General features: G+C 46.5%; 1 protein-coding gene across 3 annotated transcripts in view; it reads right to left on the bottom strand.

The window, feature by feature from the left end:
• Positions 1 to 14: 14 nt before the first annotated feature.
• The window catches only part of fam13a (family with sequence similarity 13 member A), a 259,712-nt gene continuing 240,393 nt past the window's right edge, over positions 15 to 19,333 (bottom strand). For 2 of the 3 annotated variants that reach the window (XM_084319360.1, XM_084319362.1), the window contains 11 exons: positions 17,311 to 17,464; positions 11,889 to 12,108; positions 8,483 to 8,624; positions 8,116 to 8,197; positions 7,783 to 7,988; positions 7,467 to 7,550; positions 6,401 to 6,496; positions 4,269 to 4,352; positions 3,147 to 3,343; positions 1,842 to 1,943; positions 15 to 1,701 (listed from right to left, as the gene is read on the bottom strand). In XM_084319360.1, the coding sequence (XP_084175486.1) occupies positions 1,578 to 1,701; positions 1,842 to 1,943; positions 3,147 to 3,343; positions 4,269 to 4,352; positions 6,401 to 6,496; positions 7,467 to 7,550; positions 7,783 to 7,988; positions 8,116 to 8,197; positions 8,483 to 8,624; positions 11,889 to 12,108; positions 17,311 to 17,464 (1,491 nt within the window). In that variant the 3' untranslated portion in view covers positions 15 to 1,577. The remainder of the gene's footprint in view (positions 1,702 to 1,841; positions 1,944 to 3,146; positions 3,344 to 4,268; positions 4,353 to 6,400; positions 6,497 to 7,466; positions 7,551 to 7,782; positions 7,989 to 8,115; positions 8,198 to 8,482; positions 8,625 to 11,888; positions 12,109 to 17,310; positions 17,465 to 19,333) is intronic. The other variant, XM_084319361.1, reaches the window with a different exon arrangement.

Below are 19,333 nucleotides of genomic sequence, written 5' to 3'. Positions count from 1 at the left end.
TGTTTAAAAATACATTTGCTTTTATATTATATACAAAATACAAATTTATGTACTAAAATGTACACACCCAAGTTCATTAAGTCCACCAGTGTTTACATTCAGTAAAAACGAAATTCCACACTGTTAATTATCCATTTTGGAGAAATAAAGGAAAGATGTACTTGCTCACGTAGAAATGTAAACATAGACCGTGATCCATATTTACAAGCAACACATGTTCTAGAGATGACCTGATAGAAAGCAGCATGTCTTAGGGTCCGGAGGGTTCCGCCAACCACAAACGGATGGAGTCGCCTCAAAAAAGGGCCTTTGTCAACCTTGATCAGCGTGAGCAACAACATACCAGTGATTTCAAGACAAGAAATAGCTTATTTTACATAAAGTAAATAAAAGAGATGAACACGCCAATGAAAAACATATACAACAAGTCAAATGCATAACCCAAGTGACAAACTAGGCTGTGATATTATGTCATGATCTACGCTATTTTGGTGTGTAATCTGTATTCTGTAGTCATTCTCTTTGGATCACATTAGCACATAATAGGAAACTACTTTTTCTGCATGTTAATTCTCTTCTTTTAACGAGTGAGTACTCCTCTGGGGGGGGAAACGAATGTTATTCGGTTACATTTCTAATGAATACAAATAATAAAAAACGTATTGAAAAGAACAGACACATTATGTGCAAAAGGTAAGTGATTCCTAGTTTATCAACATTATTTTAGAACTGTGTACAGTGTACTATCAGACTTGTAAGATATACAGTACAGTAATGGCATCAACTATAATTTCTATAACAAAAAAAGCCATTGTTTTAGTCAATACTGTTCAGCTCTATGATTGGTTGGTAGGTCTGCAGATGCTCTACTAGCTCCCTTACAAAAATACACCATGTATTTCTACAAAAATCCTTCTTAAAAAATAGCGATTTAAAAAAAATCTATTTTACTTTCAGACTTTTAAGACTTCTAAAGCACAAGAAAAATAGCCTTTCTTGTTCCAATAAAAACGTCTATCCCCAACAAATGCAAACATTCAAAGGATAGATAGAAATAAATTAATTTATAACGCTTCAGCAATACATGTATCGGTACGATTATGTCACTGTTAAGAATTTAGGTTTCTTTTATCTTGTGAGCTTTTTCTTCCCGCTTTCACCTCGAGACGGTTCCCGTCTTAAGACGGTGTGGTCGTTTGGAAACTGAAAGAGCGGCATGCCAGGTGGCTCAGGTAACGGGGGAGGGGGTTCCGCCAAGGTCACGTCAGCTCCAATCGCAACACGGGTCAGTCGCTCTCTCTCCTGGCACGAGGAGGGACGCCACGCTGTGCTCTACGGCACGTCAACCAGGGCGGCGTGGTGTCGCCGTCTCCTCAGGCCAAATGCACAAAGCGGCACAAATGGCACAAAAAGGAAGGAAGAAAGAAAAACGACAAACTGTTCTCGGAACAGTTCCTACTGGGGTGAGGTGTGTTTGTGTGCAATGCTTTTCCTTCGCTGGCTGGTGTGTAAAATGTGAACGTCGTCTGCCTTAGCGAGCCGCAGTCCTCTTAGTCCTTTAGTTGTTTTATTTTTTTTTAGGTTAACTTAGTCAAGTCTCTTTTACTGATGAGGACTTCCAGCAGCCGCAGCTTAGCTTTTACGTGCTTGTATTCATTGTACTCCGCTGCCAAAGGAGAGCGGTCTTCTTTCTGCACGGTTCTGTGGGAACAAGGAGTGAGCGGAAGACGACAAACATTAGAGAAATGGACAACCACTGTGCAGCAGAACAAGTCAGCATTCTGCCTTTTCCTCAACGACTCGTCTGAATAGGAATGATGTAAAATAGCTTTTATTTGTACCTTCCATTCTGCCTGAAGAACTGGTCCTCAAACTCTCTAAGGTTCTTGCGAATTCTCTTTTTCTCTTCTCTGGTATCTTGGAGTTGTTCCACGAGTTCCTGCCTGTCGGGGGCCAGAGGGGAAACGTGGCTTTAGGCACCTCTGTCTTCCACTAACAATTCAAAAGTCTCAAAGGAATGCCTTGCCTTCAAAATGTCAAGGTTTTTATTGATTGATTGAAAACTTTATTAACAGATTGCAGAATGGGTACAGTACAGCTCAATACTAACAACTGCTAAGAGGATGAAGACCAGAAAAAGACTTGCGTCTTGTTTACATAAGGGTCCTCCATTTTCAATTCATCAAGACATTTATGACATACAAGACATACAAATATAAGGTACTGTAAGAAAAAGAGATCATAAAAAAGGGGAAGAAACTGTACATTGGAGGGGGGTGGGGGTATCCATCCAACATTCTCTGATCTGTTGACAATGCATTCTTTAACACTTTCTCCGCCAATAACGTCGGAACGGGTTTCAAGTTCATGCGAATTCTGCCAAATCACGGCGTACGATGTTATTCTGATCATATTTCATATTTTCGCCATGGTATTCATATTTTACTCACGGATCATTGTCTGATGCTGTCTGAGCCGGCACAACTCTGCAACGCTTCAATACTGCCACCTGGTGGCTGATCGGCGAGTTGCCAAACCGGATATGCCCGTTGGAGCTCGGTCCGTCCCCTAAATCTGTCCGGCCACTCGTTTATCATCCCAGGACTCTAGCCACACACCGTGGATATGGATCGCTGCCATAACTCAATAATCCACATGATTTGGGCTGTTATTATTATTATACAAACCGGAAATGGATCGCCTCGATCCCCATCACATAACTGGGATCCGTTTGCTCCAGTATCATCGCCCAACGCTAAGAGGAGGCTGCCGTGAGTTTCAACGTTTTTGTTTATTATTATCCATACAAACTGCTCTGATCTATATATCACCCATACTACATGAAGCATTTAACGACTATCACGGAATTATAAACGACCCCCCCCCCCCGTTCACCCGTGCATGATCAGTCATAACGTTTAGGACCATGTACAGTTGAAATTTTTAATATAGCGTCGATCGGTATCAAACGGCATTTGATAATCTAATATATGCATTTATGCCTATATCTCTCGTTCTAGGAATTACTGCAGAAAACGATAAAAATCAAGCACTTTAAGCACTTCAAGGACCTTGTGCGAACCCTGTTAGATGTTCATTGTCAGTCAGTCAGCTTGTATGTCGGGGCTGAGGAGAGGTGTACTCACGTGGTGGCAGAGTGCAGGTTGGACAGCCTCATGTCCGTGGTGTTCTTGGAGGGTGACAGTTCGTCCACAGGCGAGATGAACCCATCCGCCTCCTCGTCCAGCTGGTCCAGGAAGCCCAGCATGCTGAAGTCGGTCCGCACCGTGACGCTGAACTGAGGCTTGGACTCTCCATCGTCCTCGGAGCCATCCTCTTCTTCCTGGAGAATGAGAGAGAGAGAGACCAGGTCAGAGGAGGGCCAGTGGGGGAAGACGGAACACCATGCTGGGGTTGAGTCACACCGCTGGGAGGCTCTCAGCTCACATCCAGGGTCAGAACACTGTAGTGGAGAAGAATCGTGCGTTGTTAATCACAAGTGGTTACAAATAAAACCTAGGAACACAATCATTCAAAAATGCATTTGGATCATCCTCCTTTGGGATCTGCGGGTAACTAGCTAGTAGTTATTGATGAGGTTAATGAAATGAAGTCAACTCAAAAGACGAGACATTCTAACCAAACCAAGAAATGTAGTGTACATCACCATCATCTATAAGCAACTATAATGCCATTGTCTTAAAGGGGACATATTATGTATCTTTTCACGACTTCCTAGTCTAAATCTAATTTTACATCACAGAGGGCAATAATTCTGAACAGCTTGTTCATCTGAAGACTTCAAACCCTGGCCAAACAGCAAGGAGTACCTACAGTATGTCATTTCAGACTGTCAAATCCATACAAGGACTAGAAGGCTAAACCCATTTGACATAATATGTCCCCTTTAATGTCTTGTATGCATTGCTACAAGTATTAAACAAACAGCAACAAATATCCCATGTTAAAGTCAATTTGTTCACACAGTTGCATGATTGGGTTATTTTCCGTGGTGTGCACGCACTAAGACACACCATGCACAATCTTATTTGATTCCAAACCATTACAATCACCCAGTCTCACAGAGCAATTCAAACCATCCAATAAAACCAGGCACCTATTGATTCAAAACCAACGCTAGGCCACTGCCCAATCAGCAGGAAGCAATCAGGTTCAGGTGTAGGGTGGGGGGTTATAGGTGAGTAGGGGGTGAAGGGGGGGGGTTCTGATGACTGATTAGCCAAGCAGCAGGTGCATCTGCTCTTCACCTTGATGTCATCGAAGAAGAGGGCGGGTTCGCCCTCGATAATGGGCTGGAGGAGGGGGCCTCTGCGCTTGCTGGAAGGAGAGCCCTGCGGTAATGGTTAACAAGGAGGAGTTACCACTCTGGAAACTGACTCCGGATCTGTTATTTACAGTAGCGAGGCCAGGAGAAAACCACCAGGCTGGATGGAGTCCAGTCTACTTTCCCCTGAGGAACGTCTGTCCCAGGCCTGGACACTTAACCTCATCTCTATTGTCACGCTGCAAGTCAACACGACCTTGAGAGTGAAATCGCAACGCTTGCTAATAGATGACGGCATTCTCATGCAGACGGGACAACGTTGTCATGTGATCTGACAAAATGCCGGGGGAAACGACCAAGAGGAGCCGACTGCTCTCACACACTGGGATCACTGCCAGTATGTCTGATGTAACCCCCTGGGGGCTGAGACACACAGTACCATATCCATACTCCAGGGCTCCAATTTATATAAAGGGGATTAGAGGTAGGCTATTATATAATGCAGATACAGGTCCAGCATGCGGATTATATCTTGCATAATAAAAAAATTTACAAAACATTTCAATAAAAGTATAATGGAAGAAAAGGGAGACGCATACATATCAAATTGTATGTTTGTAGTCATTTGATCTGTCTTACATAGGCTATTACAATGAAACGCTTAGGTTAACAATAGCACACAATGTACTATTTTTGTCCATAATTTATTATCTTCCTCTGATTTCAATCCACAAAATTTCTGCATATTATGAGATGGGCACATGACCTCCTTCTCTTTGAAAGGGGTTTCTGACCCTCCGGAGCAGGGGCTGCCTTTAGAGAACCATGCAGTGCACTAACCAGTGCTACTTATACTCGTATTATTTCCTCTTAATATATTGAATAAATTATATTATATTATTGTCCCCCCCACCATATTTATTTACCGGTAGTCTCTTTTATAAAAAATTATCAAAAAGAAAAAATGATTGTCTGTGCAGCCTTGTTTATTCACTGTGTCCATGGAAACAATGATAAAAGAATGGTTTCCTTACGCAGAAAAGATACATCTGTTTACTTTTCTGATAACTAATCACTGCATAACTCATACATGTTCAGACTTTTGGTTATTTGTGATTCTCTGTATACACCCAATTAGAAGTTTTAGCCAAATTTTTCTTTCAAATTAATTTGGTCCAGGGCGGCTGGGTGGCGCAGCGGTCTAAGCGCTCGTCACCAACGCGAGACACTGGTATCGAATCCGGCTGTCAGCGTTGCCTCCGGCTTGGGCCGGCCGTCATACTGACTAAATTGGCAGAGTCAGCGGGAGGGAAGTCGATGGGTGGTAATCTGGTCGACAGCGACTCCTACAGGTCGGTCAGGGCGCCTGCACAGCAAGGACAGGAGATGGCGGGGGTAGTGTGAGCCTCCCACACGTTAGACCTCGCCAATGAGAGTCCGCGCTGGCAGGTGAAAAGATGTGGCTGGCTGACTCTGTATGTATCGGAGGGGACATGCGATAGATTCTTCAACCCTCCCTACGACTGACCAGTGGGGGGCACATGTGAGCAACGATCAAGACAAGGGAGGGGGGAATTGGCATGACTAAATTGGGATGGGAGAAAAACACAGAAAAAGGAGGAGGAAAAAGTGGATAAAAAAAATGAAATATTATTTGGTCACAGATGTCCGGATTGGGTCCAGATCTGCAGGTGTTTAGCAGGCTGTGTGACGTACAGGCGTATAGAGGCGGCTCTGCGTGGCGGGAGTGCGACGCCGTGTTTGTGTTGTTGGGTCACTCCGCTCGTGACCAGCTGAGACGCTGGCGAGATGCACCTCTCTGAGCCTCTGTTAAGACCCGCGGATCCACTGAGCCGCTCAAGCTGGACTTAGCGTTGGCCTCGAGGCCCCAGAGAGAGAGAGATAACACACGTCCGTGGCACGACCACCGCCCGCTTCCGCCGGCGGAGGCCAGAGACGAGCACGAGCGCTGGATTAGGTGTCCAGAGGAGCAGCTGATGCAAGGGCTTTGACTGGTGCTAACAATGTAGCGACCTTTGCCACTGGTTTGTTAAGGAGCAGCTGTGTGGAGGAAACAGAACCAGTACGGTAGTGAAGTAAGACGGCTATACTCACAATAACGGGGATCGTAGAGGCTCTGCACAGGATCTGCTTGACCAGGCGGTATCTGTCGTAAAGGGGCTTCATGATTTGCCTCTCGTTCTTGGTAACCTGAAGGAGCAGGAAGGAAGTAAACAAACATAAAAAAAACCTTGTTAGTACAGAGTTACAGTAGCCTGTTGTTACAGCTAGCTTCACGGGGCTGACGCAAGGCGAAGTGACAGGTAACCTAGATCGGCCCAGCATGAATTTCAAGTACACGTGTCCCATTTATTCTTTTTCACAAGTGTTAAATCGTGGCAGCGTGATGCATGAGGAGGGGATAGATAGGGTGACAACGAGGTCAGCCGCACTTCCTGATTAATGGCACCACTGGCGGAGATTAGGCCGAGCAATTAGTCCAATTAGGTGCAGTCTGACATCAAACGAGGTGCGTGTGTCGGGGTCTACGGGTTCAAGTCTGTGCCACGTTGTCCTCCTTACGCTGCTGTAGTATGTACTATATAGTATGTACTGCTGGCATTTCGCCCCAACTGTCACGATGTAACATTATCAACCATAAACTACAGTTCAGCGATGAGGACCAACGATTCACAAGTATTTTACTCCAGTAGTTTTAGACGTGCTGTTATACTGTCCCTGAAGGTTCGACTTTCTCCCTGGACGTACACTGGCACAGACTGACTGGTGTGAGACATTACTCACTCTCCACTTGCAATCTAGGTCACGATCTAGAGCTGTGGTGTGATTTGAGGACAGTACGAGGCCGGCAGGGGGGTGGTGAGCTCTGAGGACAGTACGAGGCCGGCAGGGGGGTGGTGAGCTCTGAGGACAGTACGAGGCCGGCAGGGGGGTGGTGAGCTCTGAGGACAGTACGAGGCCGGCAGGGGGGTGGTGAGCTCTGAGTACAGTACGAGGCCGGCAGGGGGGTGGTGAGCTCTGAGTACAGTACGAGGCCGGCAGGGGGGTGGTGAGCTCTGAGGACAGTACGAGGCCGGCAGGGGGGGGGTGGTGAGCTCTGAGGAACGGTGACCTCCCTCTTTGATTGACTACTACAGGGTAAAAGGAAAGGGCGACTTACTGGTCTGCCGTGGATGCTCTCGTAGTAGAGGAGGGCCTTCTGCAGGGCCACTTTTTCTGCTCCGATTTGCTCCCGGGTCATATCCTGCCGTGGGGGAAGACGAAGTGAGTCATCACACAGATGGCCTAGTTTCATTTTCTGACTCAACACAACCATTCCAGTAGTTTTGTTTATCCTTCTATCCTTCTTAACAGCTGTAGGCTGTGTGTCCCTCACTGACACGTCATCATCGGCCTGGCCAAGGTCCTCGCTGCTGAAGACATTTCAAACTGCAAGCGAAGCTCTTTCTCTCTCCGCCCCGGTGAAAAGGTCTTACCTTGATGTCCTCGGGACGGCCCACCTCCTGCCTCTTCTCCTGCAGCTTGTTCTGGACCACCTCCAGGGTGCTCTCCACTGGGGGCTTGGGCACCTTCTCCTGCTGGGGCTTCTTCTCCAGCTGAGAGCCGAAGCTCTTGGGTAAGGTGTTGCTGCGCTGGCGGGTGATGGGCGTCAGGTCCTCCTCAGACTTCAGCACCTTGTGTTCTGGGGGAGAATGAGTGAAGAAAGGGGAGATATGAGGGAATGCTCAGCTTAAGTTCAGCTTTGACGAGCTATTTTGAGCAAGTTTCCAAAGGCTTCTGCTCATATCTAAGTCAGTTTAGTTTTTTACCTTTCAGATCTTTGCGAAGCTTGGACAGTTCGTTCATCCATTTCAGAGCCTCTGGATTTGCAGCCTTGTCGCTGTACGAGGGCTGGAGAGAAGCACAAACAAGAACATGTGACCTTCCTTCCTTCTAAAAGCAGGCGGCGGCAGATGAACGTCGTCTGGCCTGATCTGTAATGACCTCATTCCTCTTCATGTTGCCGCCGATGTAATAAAGTCATCTGAATCTACTTAGAGGACCAATAACCTTGTTTACTGTGTGCAATTGAGTCTGTTCTGGCTGTTTCCTAGGGGCATTAAAATCCCCACGTCTCATTATATCTCCATTGAAGGGAGTGGATCTGAGCTCGTCCGTCCCGCGGAAGCTACTCACCCTGTATTTACGCTCGTCCTCAAACTTCTCCTCGAACTTGCGAATCTTCTTCTTCAGCCCGTGGATGGTCTTGGAGAGCTGTGCCGAGGTCAGCTCCTCCTTCTCGTCGTCGCAGGAGCCGAGAGAGGAGCTCCGTCTCCGTCTGCAGACAACAGTGCAGAGAGTTAGCATGGAGTTAGCATGGAGAAAGTTAGCATGGAGAAAGTTAGCATGGAGAGTTAGCATGGAGAGAGATAGCATGGAGAGAGAGTTAGCATGGAGAGAGTTAGCATGGAGAGTTAGCATGGAGAGAGTTAGCATGGAGAGAGTTAGCATGGAGAGTTAGCATGGAGAGTTAGCATGGAGAGAGTTAGCATGGAGAGAGTTAGCATGGAGAGAGTTAGCATGGAGAGTTAGCATGGGGAGTTAGCATGGAGAGAGATAGCATGGAGAGTTAGCATGGAGAGAGATAGCATGGAGAGAGATAGCATGGAGAGAGTTAGCATGGAGAGAGATAGCATGGAGAGTTGGCATGGAGAGAGATAGCATGGAGAGAGTTGGCATGGAGAGAGTTGGCATGGAGAGAGTTAGCATGGAGAGAGTTAGCATGGAGAGAGTTAGCATGGAGAGTAGTGATGCACAATATATCGGCCGATATGGCAGTTTTTTTTTACACATCGGTATCGGTCCGATATCAAGATAGGGCCGATATATATATATAAAAATAATAATAATAATTTAAAATATCAGTCATTTCTGAAAATAACTTACAAAAGTTTTTAAAAAATGCGTTTTGGAAAATAGCTCTTTATTTGATTATCATAAAGTGTTTTCTATACAGAGATATCGACATCGGTAAATATTGGTATCGGCCAGAACAGCAATATTAATATCGGTTATCGGCCACAATTTTCACATCGGTGCATCACTAATGGAGAGAGATGGCATGGAGAGAGAGTTAGCATGGCGAGAGATAGCATGGAGAGAGTTAGCATGGAGAGTTAGCATGGAGAGAGTTAGCATGGAGAGAGTTAGCATGGAGAGAGTTAGCATGGAGAGAGTTAGCATGGAGAGTTAGCATGGAGAGAGTTAGCATGGAGAGAGTTAGCATGGAGAGTTAGCATGGAGAGAGTTAGCATGGAGAGAGATAGCATAGAGCAGGGGTGGCCAACCCGCGGCTCGCAAGCCGCATGCGGCTCTTTGCCCGTCAATGTGCGGCTCTTCCATCCATAAAAAAAAATAAAAAAAAAATGTTTTTAATTTCTTTTACTTTTTTTTTTTTTTTTTTTTTACTTTTTTTTTTTTTATGTCACTCATTCCATAAGGACGTAGAATAAACATTTACATTTTTTTTTAAATGGTCCATTTGCATGTTCTTGGTATCTGAATCTAGGGACATATATGGATCAGTGTCAGAAATAGTGTGTCTGTTACTAGGCTTGAGTAAATTGTAATGAACCAAAGGAGAATATCAATTCTATTTAAAAAAAAAATTATCTTTGACTGTAAATAACACCATGCTAAAATTGACCAGACCTGAAAAATCTAAGCAAATGAATAAAGGGAAGATGATTAAAAAGAAGGTTTTGTAGATACAGTACTGAATTCTGCCATCTTTTTTATAATGTAAATTTCTCCACCATTTTTCATCATATTGCAACACCGTTTTTTGCAAGACGTTCACAGAAAGGTAGAGAAACTAACTGCGTTCTGTTTTATGGCAATAACGTTCAGGTTTGTGGGAGATAATCCCAAAAAATAAGAGAAATTAAAAAGTAAATCCAGAAGTCAGATGATTGACAGGGGCTGGTGTGAGCTGGGTAGGGTAGTTTTTTGAAATTTGAAAGCCCTGAGTCTCTTCCTTCAAAAGACTACACTCACTTTTGGCTGTGCCACTTCCTCCTGTCAATATGCGCTGGTTTCCGACTCAATGCCCTGAGATTTCTATAATCTTATATTTCACTAATAACAGTTAAAATAATTGGTAAACAAACATAATGCTGAAAATATACAATTTTACTGTATATCTCGGGCTTAAGAGGTTAACCCTGTGAGGCCCAAATAAAAAAGAAATTAGCAACTTCAGAGGCCAGAGGGTGGGACATATAAACACATTTACTATCAAATAGCATTGTGAGGCTGAACAACAGGACCAATTGACTATACATGTGCTTAAAGGGGAACTATCTTATAAATGGCTTTTTTCAGTGTTTACCATTGTTTCTTAGCTATGTGGACTTTATAGGATATATGTCTCTAATTCTCATATTGGCGAATTCTTCCAATTCTCCTCTCACAATATTCACCCTCACTGAACTGAGTCATCTGAAAATGTGCATATCTGTGATGTCAGAGATTTCTCAGCTGCATAATAATGTGGCAGTTGATGTAGCAGTTGGCACCAGGCCACACAGTGGTTGGAGCCCAGCCTCAAAATGGCTTAAGATCTTGAGGTAGAAAAATGCGGTTTTTAGTACTTGATTAGAAATACAAAACAATGCATTTTTTTTTTTAAAACCTAGGTGTTCCATAGACTCACAGGAATTGTGTAAAAGTGCCCAAATAGTGAAAGAAATAGTAAAATAGTTCCCCTTTAAAAATTTTTAAATAAACATAATTTTTTTAAATGGCTAAAAGTGATTTTGTAATTTTGCAACCGTGGGTCTCACAGGGTACTTTTAACCCTGTGAGGCCCAAATAAAAAAGACATTAGCAACTTCAGAGGCCAGAGGGTGAGACCTATAAACACATGAAGGGTGCCGTGACTGAAAAAAAAGGTTGAGAAACGCTGGTATATGGTGTGGCTCTTTGTGGTACCACAGTCATTTTTTTGTGGCTCTTAGTCTCTGACTGGTTGGCCACCCCTGGCATAGAGAGTTAGCATAGAGAGAGTTAGCATGGAGAGAGTTAGCATGAAGAGAGATAGCATGGAGAGAGTTAGCATGGAGAGAGATAGCATGGAGAGAGATAGCATAGAGAGTTAGCATGGAGTTAGCATGGAGAGAGTTAGCATGAAGAGAGATAGCATGGAGAGTTAGCATGGAGAGAGTTAGCATGAAGAGAGATAGCATGGAGAGAGTTAGCATGGAGTTAGCATGGAGAGAAAGAGTTAGCATGGAGAGAGAGAGGAAACGTCCTGCCGTAGCAATACATCCTTTTTAGGTGAACCTAAAGAGGACGGCTCCCATGGGATTTTGACGATATTGTCATGGGAATGAACATTGCTTTAACCGTGCTTGAGACACTGGAATGTTCATCCCAAAAACACATCATGGCAGCAAACCCGACACAGATGACAACATTAGGCCAAATAATAACTCAAGAATGGTCATTTGAATAGGAATGACCCGTTCCATCTATCTTTTTGGACAGGTAGTGCCACAGATGTAGTGTTGTAGTGCCTTGTACACACAGATCTACTGCCTACCTGACTAAGGAGTGTGCGTTGGGCGGCGAGGGTGGAACCTCTGTGTCGTCCAGGTACTGTTGGCAGTGGCCATAGGCGTGGAAGCGAGGCGACAGCATGGGGTCGCTGTCCTCCTCCACCAGCTGGCGAATCAGACGCCCCCCGGCGTGAGGGGACAGGCGCGCCTCCTCCCGGTCCATGCTCTCCCGTTGCCACGACGACGAGTAGGCCGGGACGGGCTCTGAGAGGGACAGAAACGCATCGTGTTGAGTCTCACAGAAATCACACTCGACAGACCGAACCACAACTTGACCCTGTGTTGTCAAAAGGACACAACTGGAGTTGCAACACAAACGCATGCTGGTCTCCCTGTGAGGAAACACAAGTATCATCCAAGCGTCCAGAACAAACAAACGCACAAGGGAAGAATGCACAGTTGTTAGAAAGAGGGAAAGAAAAAAACAGCACACATGGTCTACGTTGGTCATATCAGTTAGGTCTGGGAGACAGAAGAGTGGGTCGTTTGTTTGTCTCTCTGGCAACAGCTTCTTGGAACCTCCCCGGGTTGGTGAAGGTCAGTGGTTTGGTGAAGGTCAGTGGGTGTAATAAAGCTGCTCTCTCTCTAAAACCTTTGATGCACAAAAAAACAAAACGTTCTCAAAGGGCTTCATCTACAGTGACAGATGTTGTTCTGAAACTGTAGTTAAGTGACACCCATCACCCCCCCCCTCTCTCTCTCTGTCTCTCTCTCTCACTCTTCATCCCCTCGCTAGTGCACTCAGACAATAATTACGTCTGGTGAAAATAGCCATGCAGATACCCTGCTGCTGACAATCCCCCAGGGCTATTAATAAAGCGCGGCTCCTCTGTGATGCTCCGGGTGGTATGATGTCGGGGCGCGACCCCTGCAGAGAGGCACCGGCCCGTGACTCTTCACTCTTTTCACTCCCCCGCGCCAGGTGACTGAGAGGAGCTGCCGTGTGGGGTATGTGTGGCATGCATCTTGCATGTGTGTTTGTGAAAAACAAGAGAGAGAGAAAGAGAGAGAGAGAGAGAAAGAGAGAGAGAGAGAGTTAGCAGGGATCATTGGAGCACACAGACTGTGTTGCTAGGCGAAGAGGGAAGGTTCTAGAGGCACAGCGAACCCCTTGTCAAAACACGAAAGCCAGGGGGGTTGAGCCAAGCTCAGCACGACTCCCTCCGCGTACAGTATGTTTTATGGGAAACGGAGAGAGAACCTGTAGCATGTCCTAATATATAAGATGTCAAAAGAAACAAGTCCACCGCAAAACACACACGGAGGCGCTGCTACGCGGGGAGCAGCGCTGAGAGGAGCCTCCTCTGGAACAACCTGAGCAGCGCTGGTTCGGGGCACGGCCTGTTGTACTACGTGCAGTTTGTGGAGCAGCTCCTCCTGACGAGTCTCAACAACACCACGTGCTTCAAGCCTATATATATATATATACAGTATACTGTATACACAGCACTCTGATGCCACGATCTCTCTCTCTCTCTGAGATGCAGAAAGACAGCCTGGGAGAATGTTTGGGAGTCTCCTTTGAAGCCCCAGAGAAACAGAGCAGGGCTGGCTGTAGCCCGAGCTGGGGGTCTATGCATGAATATAAAGTACTGCACTCGAGAGGGTTGGGGTCTTCTGACCCCCCCCCCCCCCCCCCTTTAAAAGAGAGCCAGGTGAGGGTAGCTGAGGGCAGGGGTGCCGGGGATAAGGGAGGGGGCGAGAGTGGGAGACCTTTGTCCCAGTACAGCTTGTGCCAGTTCCAGTCTCAGCAGGTGATCCGCTCGATCAAACGCGTTCCCGGAGGCCCATTATCCTGCTTTTACAGTAACCGTAGCGCTGTGTCGTTATTAAGGGGCGGCGTGGCATTTAGAACGAATCCGTTTAAATCAAACCCCCTGCCACCGCGCCGTAGCCTAATGAAACATACGTCAAAGTGGGACTCCTCTCCTAAAGGTTGTTCTGTGTGTGTGTGTGCAGCGCTGTGCCAAATAATTCCATTTAATCATGTCGCCATGCAGTGGGAAAGGTCATGCGGAGAGAGAAACACTTGGCCTTTTCTTTTCTTTATTGTTTTATTTCTACGGCGTTCTTTGTGTCAACGTGTCGGTCGAGACACACAGGAAGACTTACCATCACAGCAACTCTGGTAGAAACAGCTTTTTTTGAAATCAAGGAAAGGGGCACTAAAGAACGGCATATCTGATGAGGAGGAGAAGAAGGAAGGAGGGGAAGGGAGAGGAGGAAGAAAGAACAAAATGAGGAGATGAGAACAGGATGAGAAGCGTAGAAGAAGAACTGGCACGCACACGCACACACCAGGAACAGAAGCGCGAGAGAGAAAGGGGGGGGGGGGCGGGACATACAGAGTCTCATTCTCACTGGAACCAGTGTCTAAAGAACTAATCCATTTCAAAAGCATTGCCTACTGTATATCGCACACATTAACTCTCTGGGCTCACGGGCCTTCCTGCCTCCTACTAATATCTCTCCTAATGTCTTTCCACTCTGAATAGCATGGTGTTGCTGCCCTGTTCCATCTGTGGCAGGCTGGCGAACAGACTAAGGGGGGGGGGGGGGTATCGTGTCACCGTGACTGGAACTGGCACAAGCTGTACTGGGACAAAGGTCTCCCACTCTCGCCCCCTCCCTTATCCCGGCGCCCCTGCCCTCAGCTACCCTCACCTGGCTCTCTTTTAAAGCCCCACAAACCTTGCATGATGATCAATCATATGCTTATTTATTTTGACTCCTGTTTCCAGAACGGTATATCCCTCCTTTTCTTTCAAGCAAAAACACAAGAAAAACACTTTTTCTGTACTTTATATTCATGCATAGACCCCCAGCTCGGGCTACAGCCAGCCCTGCTCTGTTTCTCTGGAGACTCCCAAACATTCTCCCAGGCTGTCTTTCTGCATCTCGGAGAGAGAGAGAGATCGTTCTGGGTGCTGTGGAGCTGTCACAGCTCTCTCTCTCCTGTGGCATCAGAGTGCTGTGTATACAGTATACTGTATATATATATATAGGCTTGAAGCACGTGGTGTTGTTGAGAAGCGCTGAAGGAGACTCCACACTGAATGTTGTTGGAACGCTGCCCAATGGCTTCTGTGGAAGAGTGACATCTGGATTTTGAGTTGTCTGGGTGGGTCTGAGGGGGGTCCCGTCTCGTTTGTATTGATTTTTCTGTCCTGCCTTTCCTCTATCTCTTCCTCATTGGGTGAGAGAACTGGTAAACATGGGGAAGTTCCATATACGTCCTTCCAAATACTAGATAAATATACTGTGTGTAAGAAGCATGTAAAGATGTTGGCATGATCTTTTCTTTATTGTTTTGTTTTTCGAAGGCGTTCTTCATCTCGACACGTGTCAGTTGTGACACACAAGAACACTTACAAACTGCTTTTCTTTTTCTTTAATCAAGGAAAGGGGGACTAAAGAACAGAATATCAGATGAGGAGGAGAAGGAGGAAGAAGGGGAAGAAAGGATGAGAAGCATAATGTAGAAGAAGAACCACTGCACACACACACACACGCACACACACACACACACACACACACCAGACTTACTGCACCAAAACAGCTAACAATAAACCTCCATGTAGCTTGCAGTGTCGTCCCTGGCTATCGTTAGACAGTGTGTTAGCTCAGAGAAAATATTTCACTGCCCACTCGCTTCAGAGCAAACACAGCAACGCAGCTGCCAACAGGCTGACACACACACACACACACACACAGCCCTCTGTCTCGCTGGGTAATAGGACCTAATACATGTTTCCGTTTAGCCACTAGAGGGCTCCACTGGATACAGTTGGAGCTGCTGTTGGTCTGCTCTGCAACGATCACAACATGAGGCTGTTTCAATTCAGAGAGAGAGGTCGTGTTGAGCAATTATTTCCTTTAACACTAATGACTAATGACTAACACTAATGACTAATTTATCCAGTTCTGACTGAAGGAAACACACAGGTTGGTTACAGCGATTACATAAACACTACAGGATCGGCGGGACAGGAGAGACCCGATTTGCACGTGAAAGAAGACATGTCTGCACACGCCCGCAGGTGTCAGGGCTGTGAGGTCATGGCACCTGTAGGAAATCATTCCACAATTCAGCGACTGTTTGCTTTTACAGCCATACACTGCCAATATCTCCTCCACCCACCTCTGTCGCAACGACGTCCTACCAAAACAATCACTAAGTCCACACACACACACACACACACACACACACACACACACACACACACACAGCGAGGGGTACTTCCCTTTTCTTCCAAACCTCCAACATCAGCACAACCAAATGTTGTTAATCATTGGCGCAGATACCATTTATTACAGCACAACAAAGAGTTAGGAGAACAATAATACTTGATAGTCAATTCTCAAATTCCCAACATGAATAATTAGCCGATGTCTTTTCAACAGCTATATATAAGACGTGCATAATACAGCATGTTGATGCATGGCTATTTCTGTATGAACTTGGCACGGCTGATGGGACTCGATAGGGCTGGCATTAATAAATAACTACATGTACTTTTATTATATTACAGTGTCAGCCTCGTGCAGAGCTGAAATGAAACGTGCATATGCCCAGCCCCCCCCACACACGCACACAGTCATCCCTGAAGTAAGGTGTTGCTGTGTAAACAAGTACTAAACATCAAACAAGTACTAGGAATCAAAACGCCACCTCGGAAATGCTCCTCCGAGATCAACAAGCTTCCTCAGCCAGTGAACTGGTGCAGTATAACCACTGTTCACCCTTTAATCATTACTCACAGCCTGATTACAGCAGCGAGTCTGTAAAGCATTGAGGGCCAATAGCTGCCCATTAACTACAGGAGAGCAGACACCTGACAGATGCATGCAGGCCCAGAACGGTCCAGGCAACACTCACCCAAATGTACTGCTTAGAAACAACCCAGTGACATATCCACTCCTGATTATCCACTTTATCAAAGGATCTGTGATTTCCATATGGTTTCAGTGCAACAACCGACATTAAACAACTGAACTATCAGCTATCTAACTGTGCATCTTAACCGCAGAGTCAAGCCAGCCGGGCGCAGCGCAAGACAACAACACTCCGGGTCTCATGCCATATATAGTTAAAGAACTTTAAGAGGCTATTTCACCGCTAAGTCCAGTAGGAGGACGCACAAGGAGCCACAACAGGAGGAGGAGGAGGGGAGGAGGAAGAGGAGGAGAGGGAGCAGGAGGTGTACAGCTGCTACCCAGACACCCATGTGCAGAGCTGGGTTTGGGTGGAGAACATTGTGTACATTGTGTTTTGAGTTCCTATTCTTAATAATAGAGATGCAATAAAATAGGTGTATGAGGAAGTCCATGTATGTGTGTGTGTGTATATGTGTGTGTGTGCGTGTTCCCACAGAAAGGGGGGGGCGGGCGGTCGCTGCACCTCACCTCCCCAGTTGCTGTCCTCGGTCAGAGCCGACAGGTCCAGCCGTGGTACGTCCTCGCAGCTCTCGCGGTCCAGGTCGGAGCCGCGCACCCCTCCTCCGCTCACCCTCCCCGTGTCGCACGTGATGGCCGACTCCTGAATCTTCATGCTGAACGCCTGAACGACCATGAGAGAAAAGGGGGCAAAAAAAAAGAACAACAGCCACTCAGCAAACGGGTGGCCAGTCAAGTGAAGCACACACTCCTTAAGTTCAGCCACACAGTCCCTTTGGACAAGCCCCGCCCCCGCGGGGGGCCGGTCCTCCCCCACGATTGGCCGAGGGGGCCTGGCCAAAACATCCGCCCATCTGTCTGTGAGCAGTGGAAGTCTGTGGGAGAGAGAGAGAGAGATGGGAGGGAGGGAGGCGGGGGAGTTAGCTCCACCTTTTCTTTTACCCGCTGGATTCCCACACCCCTCCTTCGCTCTTTCTCTCTCTCTCTCTCCTTTCTGTAGTGCTGTAGCATTCTTCACTCTCTCTCTCTCTCGCCCTGCATGTATTCCCCACCCCAGCTCTGCTCTGGAGTTGTTTGTTTCACAGTAGCAAGGGCAAGGGTAGGAGGGAGGTGGGGGAGAGGGGAGAGGAGGGAGGGAGGGAGGAAAGGAGGGAAGGGTGTGTGTGTGTGTGTGTGCAGGCTGACTGGGTGATTTTTCATCAGGCTGTGTGACTTTACCTCCGTCTTCATCTCGACCTCCTGTTTGTTTAGGCTGCTTTCTTTTTTAATGACCCACTTTCCTTTCACTTTTAACTTCCTGTCTTCATCCCCTCTTCCTCTCTGTCTTCCTCTTTCTCACAACCAGCTGAAAATACTGTCTTTGTTCGCACAGTAAACATTACCCATACACCTTCACCCCTCTCTAATAATAATAATAATAATAATAATAATAATTCATCATAATCATGTTTGGTTGTGGTGCTAGAACCCACCTGCCTCTCCCAACCTGCTGTAACACTAACAGATTTTTGCATCATCCAGCTGTACTCAAGCTGGCCCCATCATGCACTGGGGGGGCGTGTTGGCGGGACCACTCAGCGGTAAAGCCAGACAGGGCCCCGTTTCCCTTCTGCCCTGGGTGTGGGACCGGGGCTATTTTTAGGAAAAAACAAGATCAAGGCATAACCGAGACCGGCTAGCCCTCATAAATGCCACGCGCGGGGCCCGACTTACGGGACGGACACTTTGAACCCCACTTCCCATTCATGTTCAGTTACAACAGCACTTGTTTTGTTAGCAGCCTAACCATTGTTATCAGCAGCGTTTGCGAGCGATTACGGGCAAAGGGGTGTAATTGGGTCCTTGGAGGGAAGGGGGGGGGGGGGGGTTGGGTGTGTGTGTGTGTGTGTGTACAGTGCACACTGTGCCAACAACAGGGACTTTATCAAGTCCCCTCAGCTGTTGGGTGGGAAATAACTTTGATGTGAATCACGGTTGAAAATTACACAAGTATACAAGTTCGCCACCACAGGAAACTGTTCTACAGTATGTGTGATAAAAGAGAACCCGACAAGTGTAAATTATTTTGTGTTTTCTCTATAATTCTCGAAATCTGAGGTTTCTCTCCTCCACGTGGTGCTTTTTTCTTATCTTCCTTGGGGAATGTCTGTGAGTGTTGCATATTTGGATTTTATGGTGTTTTTTTTGTTCTTGATTTATTGTGATGTTTCTTCTTGACTTGTTTAAAGAAGACTTATCCAGGGCGCCCCAGTGGCGGACCACATAACGCGCTGAGTCGCGGCACGGCCGACCCGGGTTCGATTCCCGGACCCATCGTTATTTGCCGAATGTCTTCCCCCCACTCTGTCTCCCGTTCCTCCTCTCTCTCTACTGGACAGCCCAGTAGTAAAAAGCGATAAACGCTAAAAAATGTATCTAAAAACAAAAATAAGACTTGTCCGGTCCATGGGGGGCATTACCTTGTGATTTCGGGCTTTACAAATACATTTGATTTGATTTGATCTAGAACTCCTGGGCTTCAAGCGGTCTGCGT

This window comes from Notolepis coatsorum (assembly GCF_963971535.1).
Source record: "Notolepis coatsorum genome assembly, chromosome: 7".
In the NCBI taxonomy this organism is placed as follows: domain Eukaryota; kingdom Metazoa; phylum Chordata; class Actinopteri; order Aulopiformes; family Paralepididae; genus Notolepis; species Notolepis coatsorum.
Note: the sequence above shows the minus strand (reverse complement) of the source record. Positions and strands in the feature narration are given on the sequence as shown.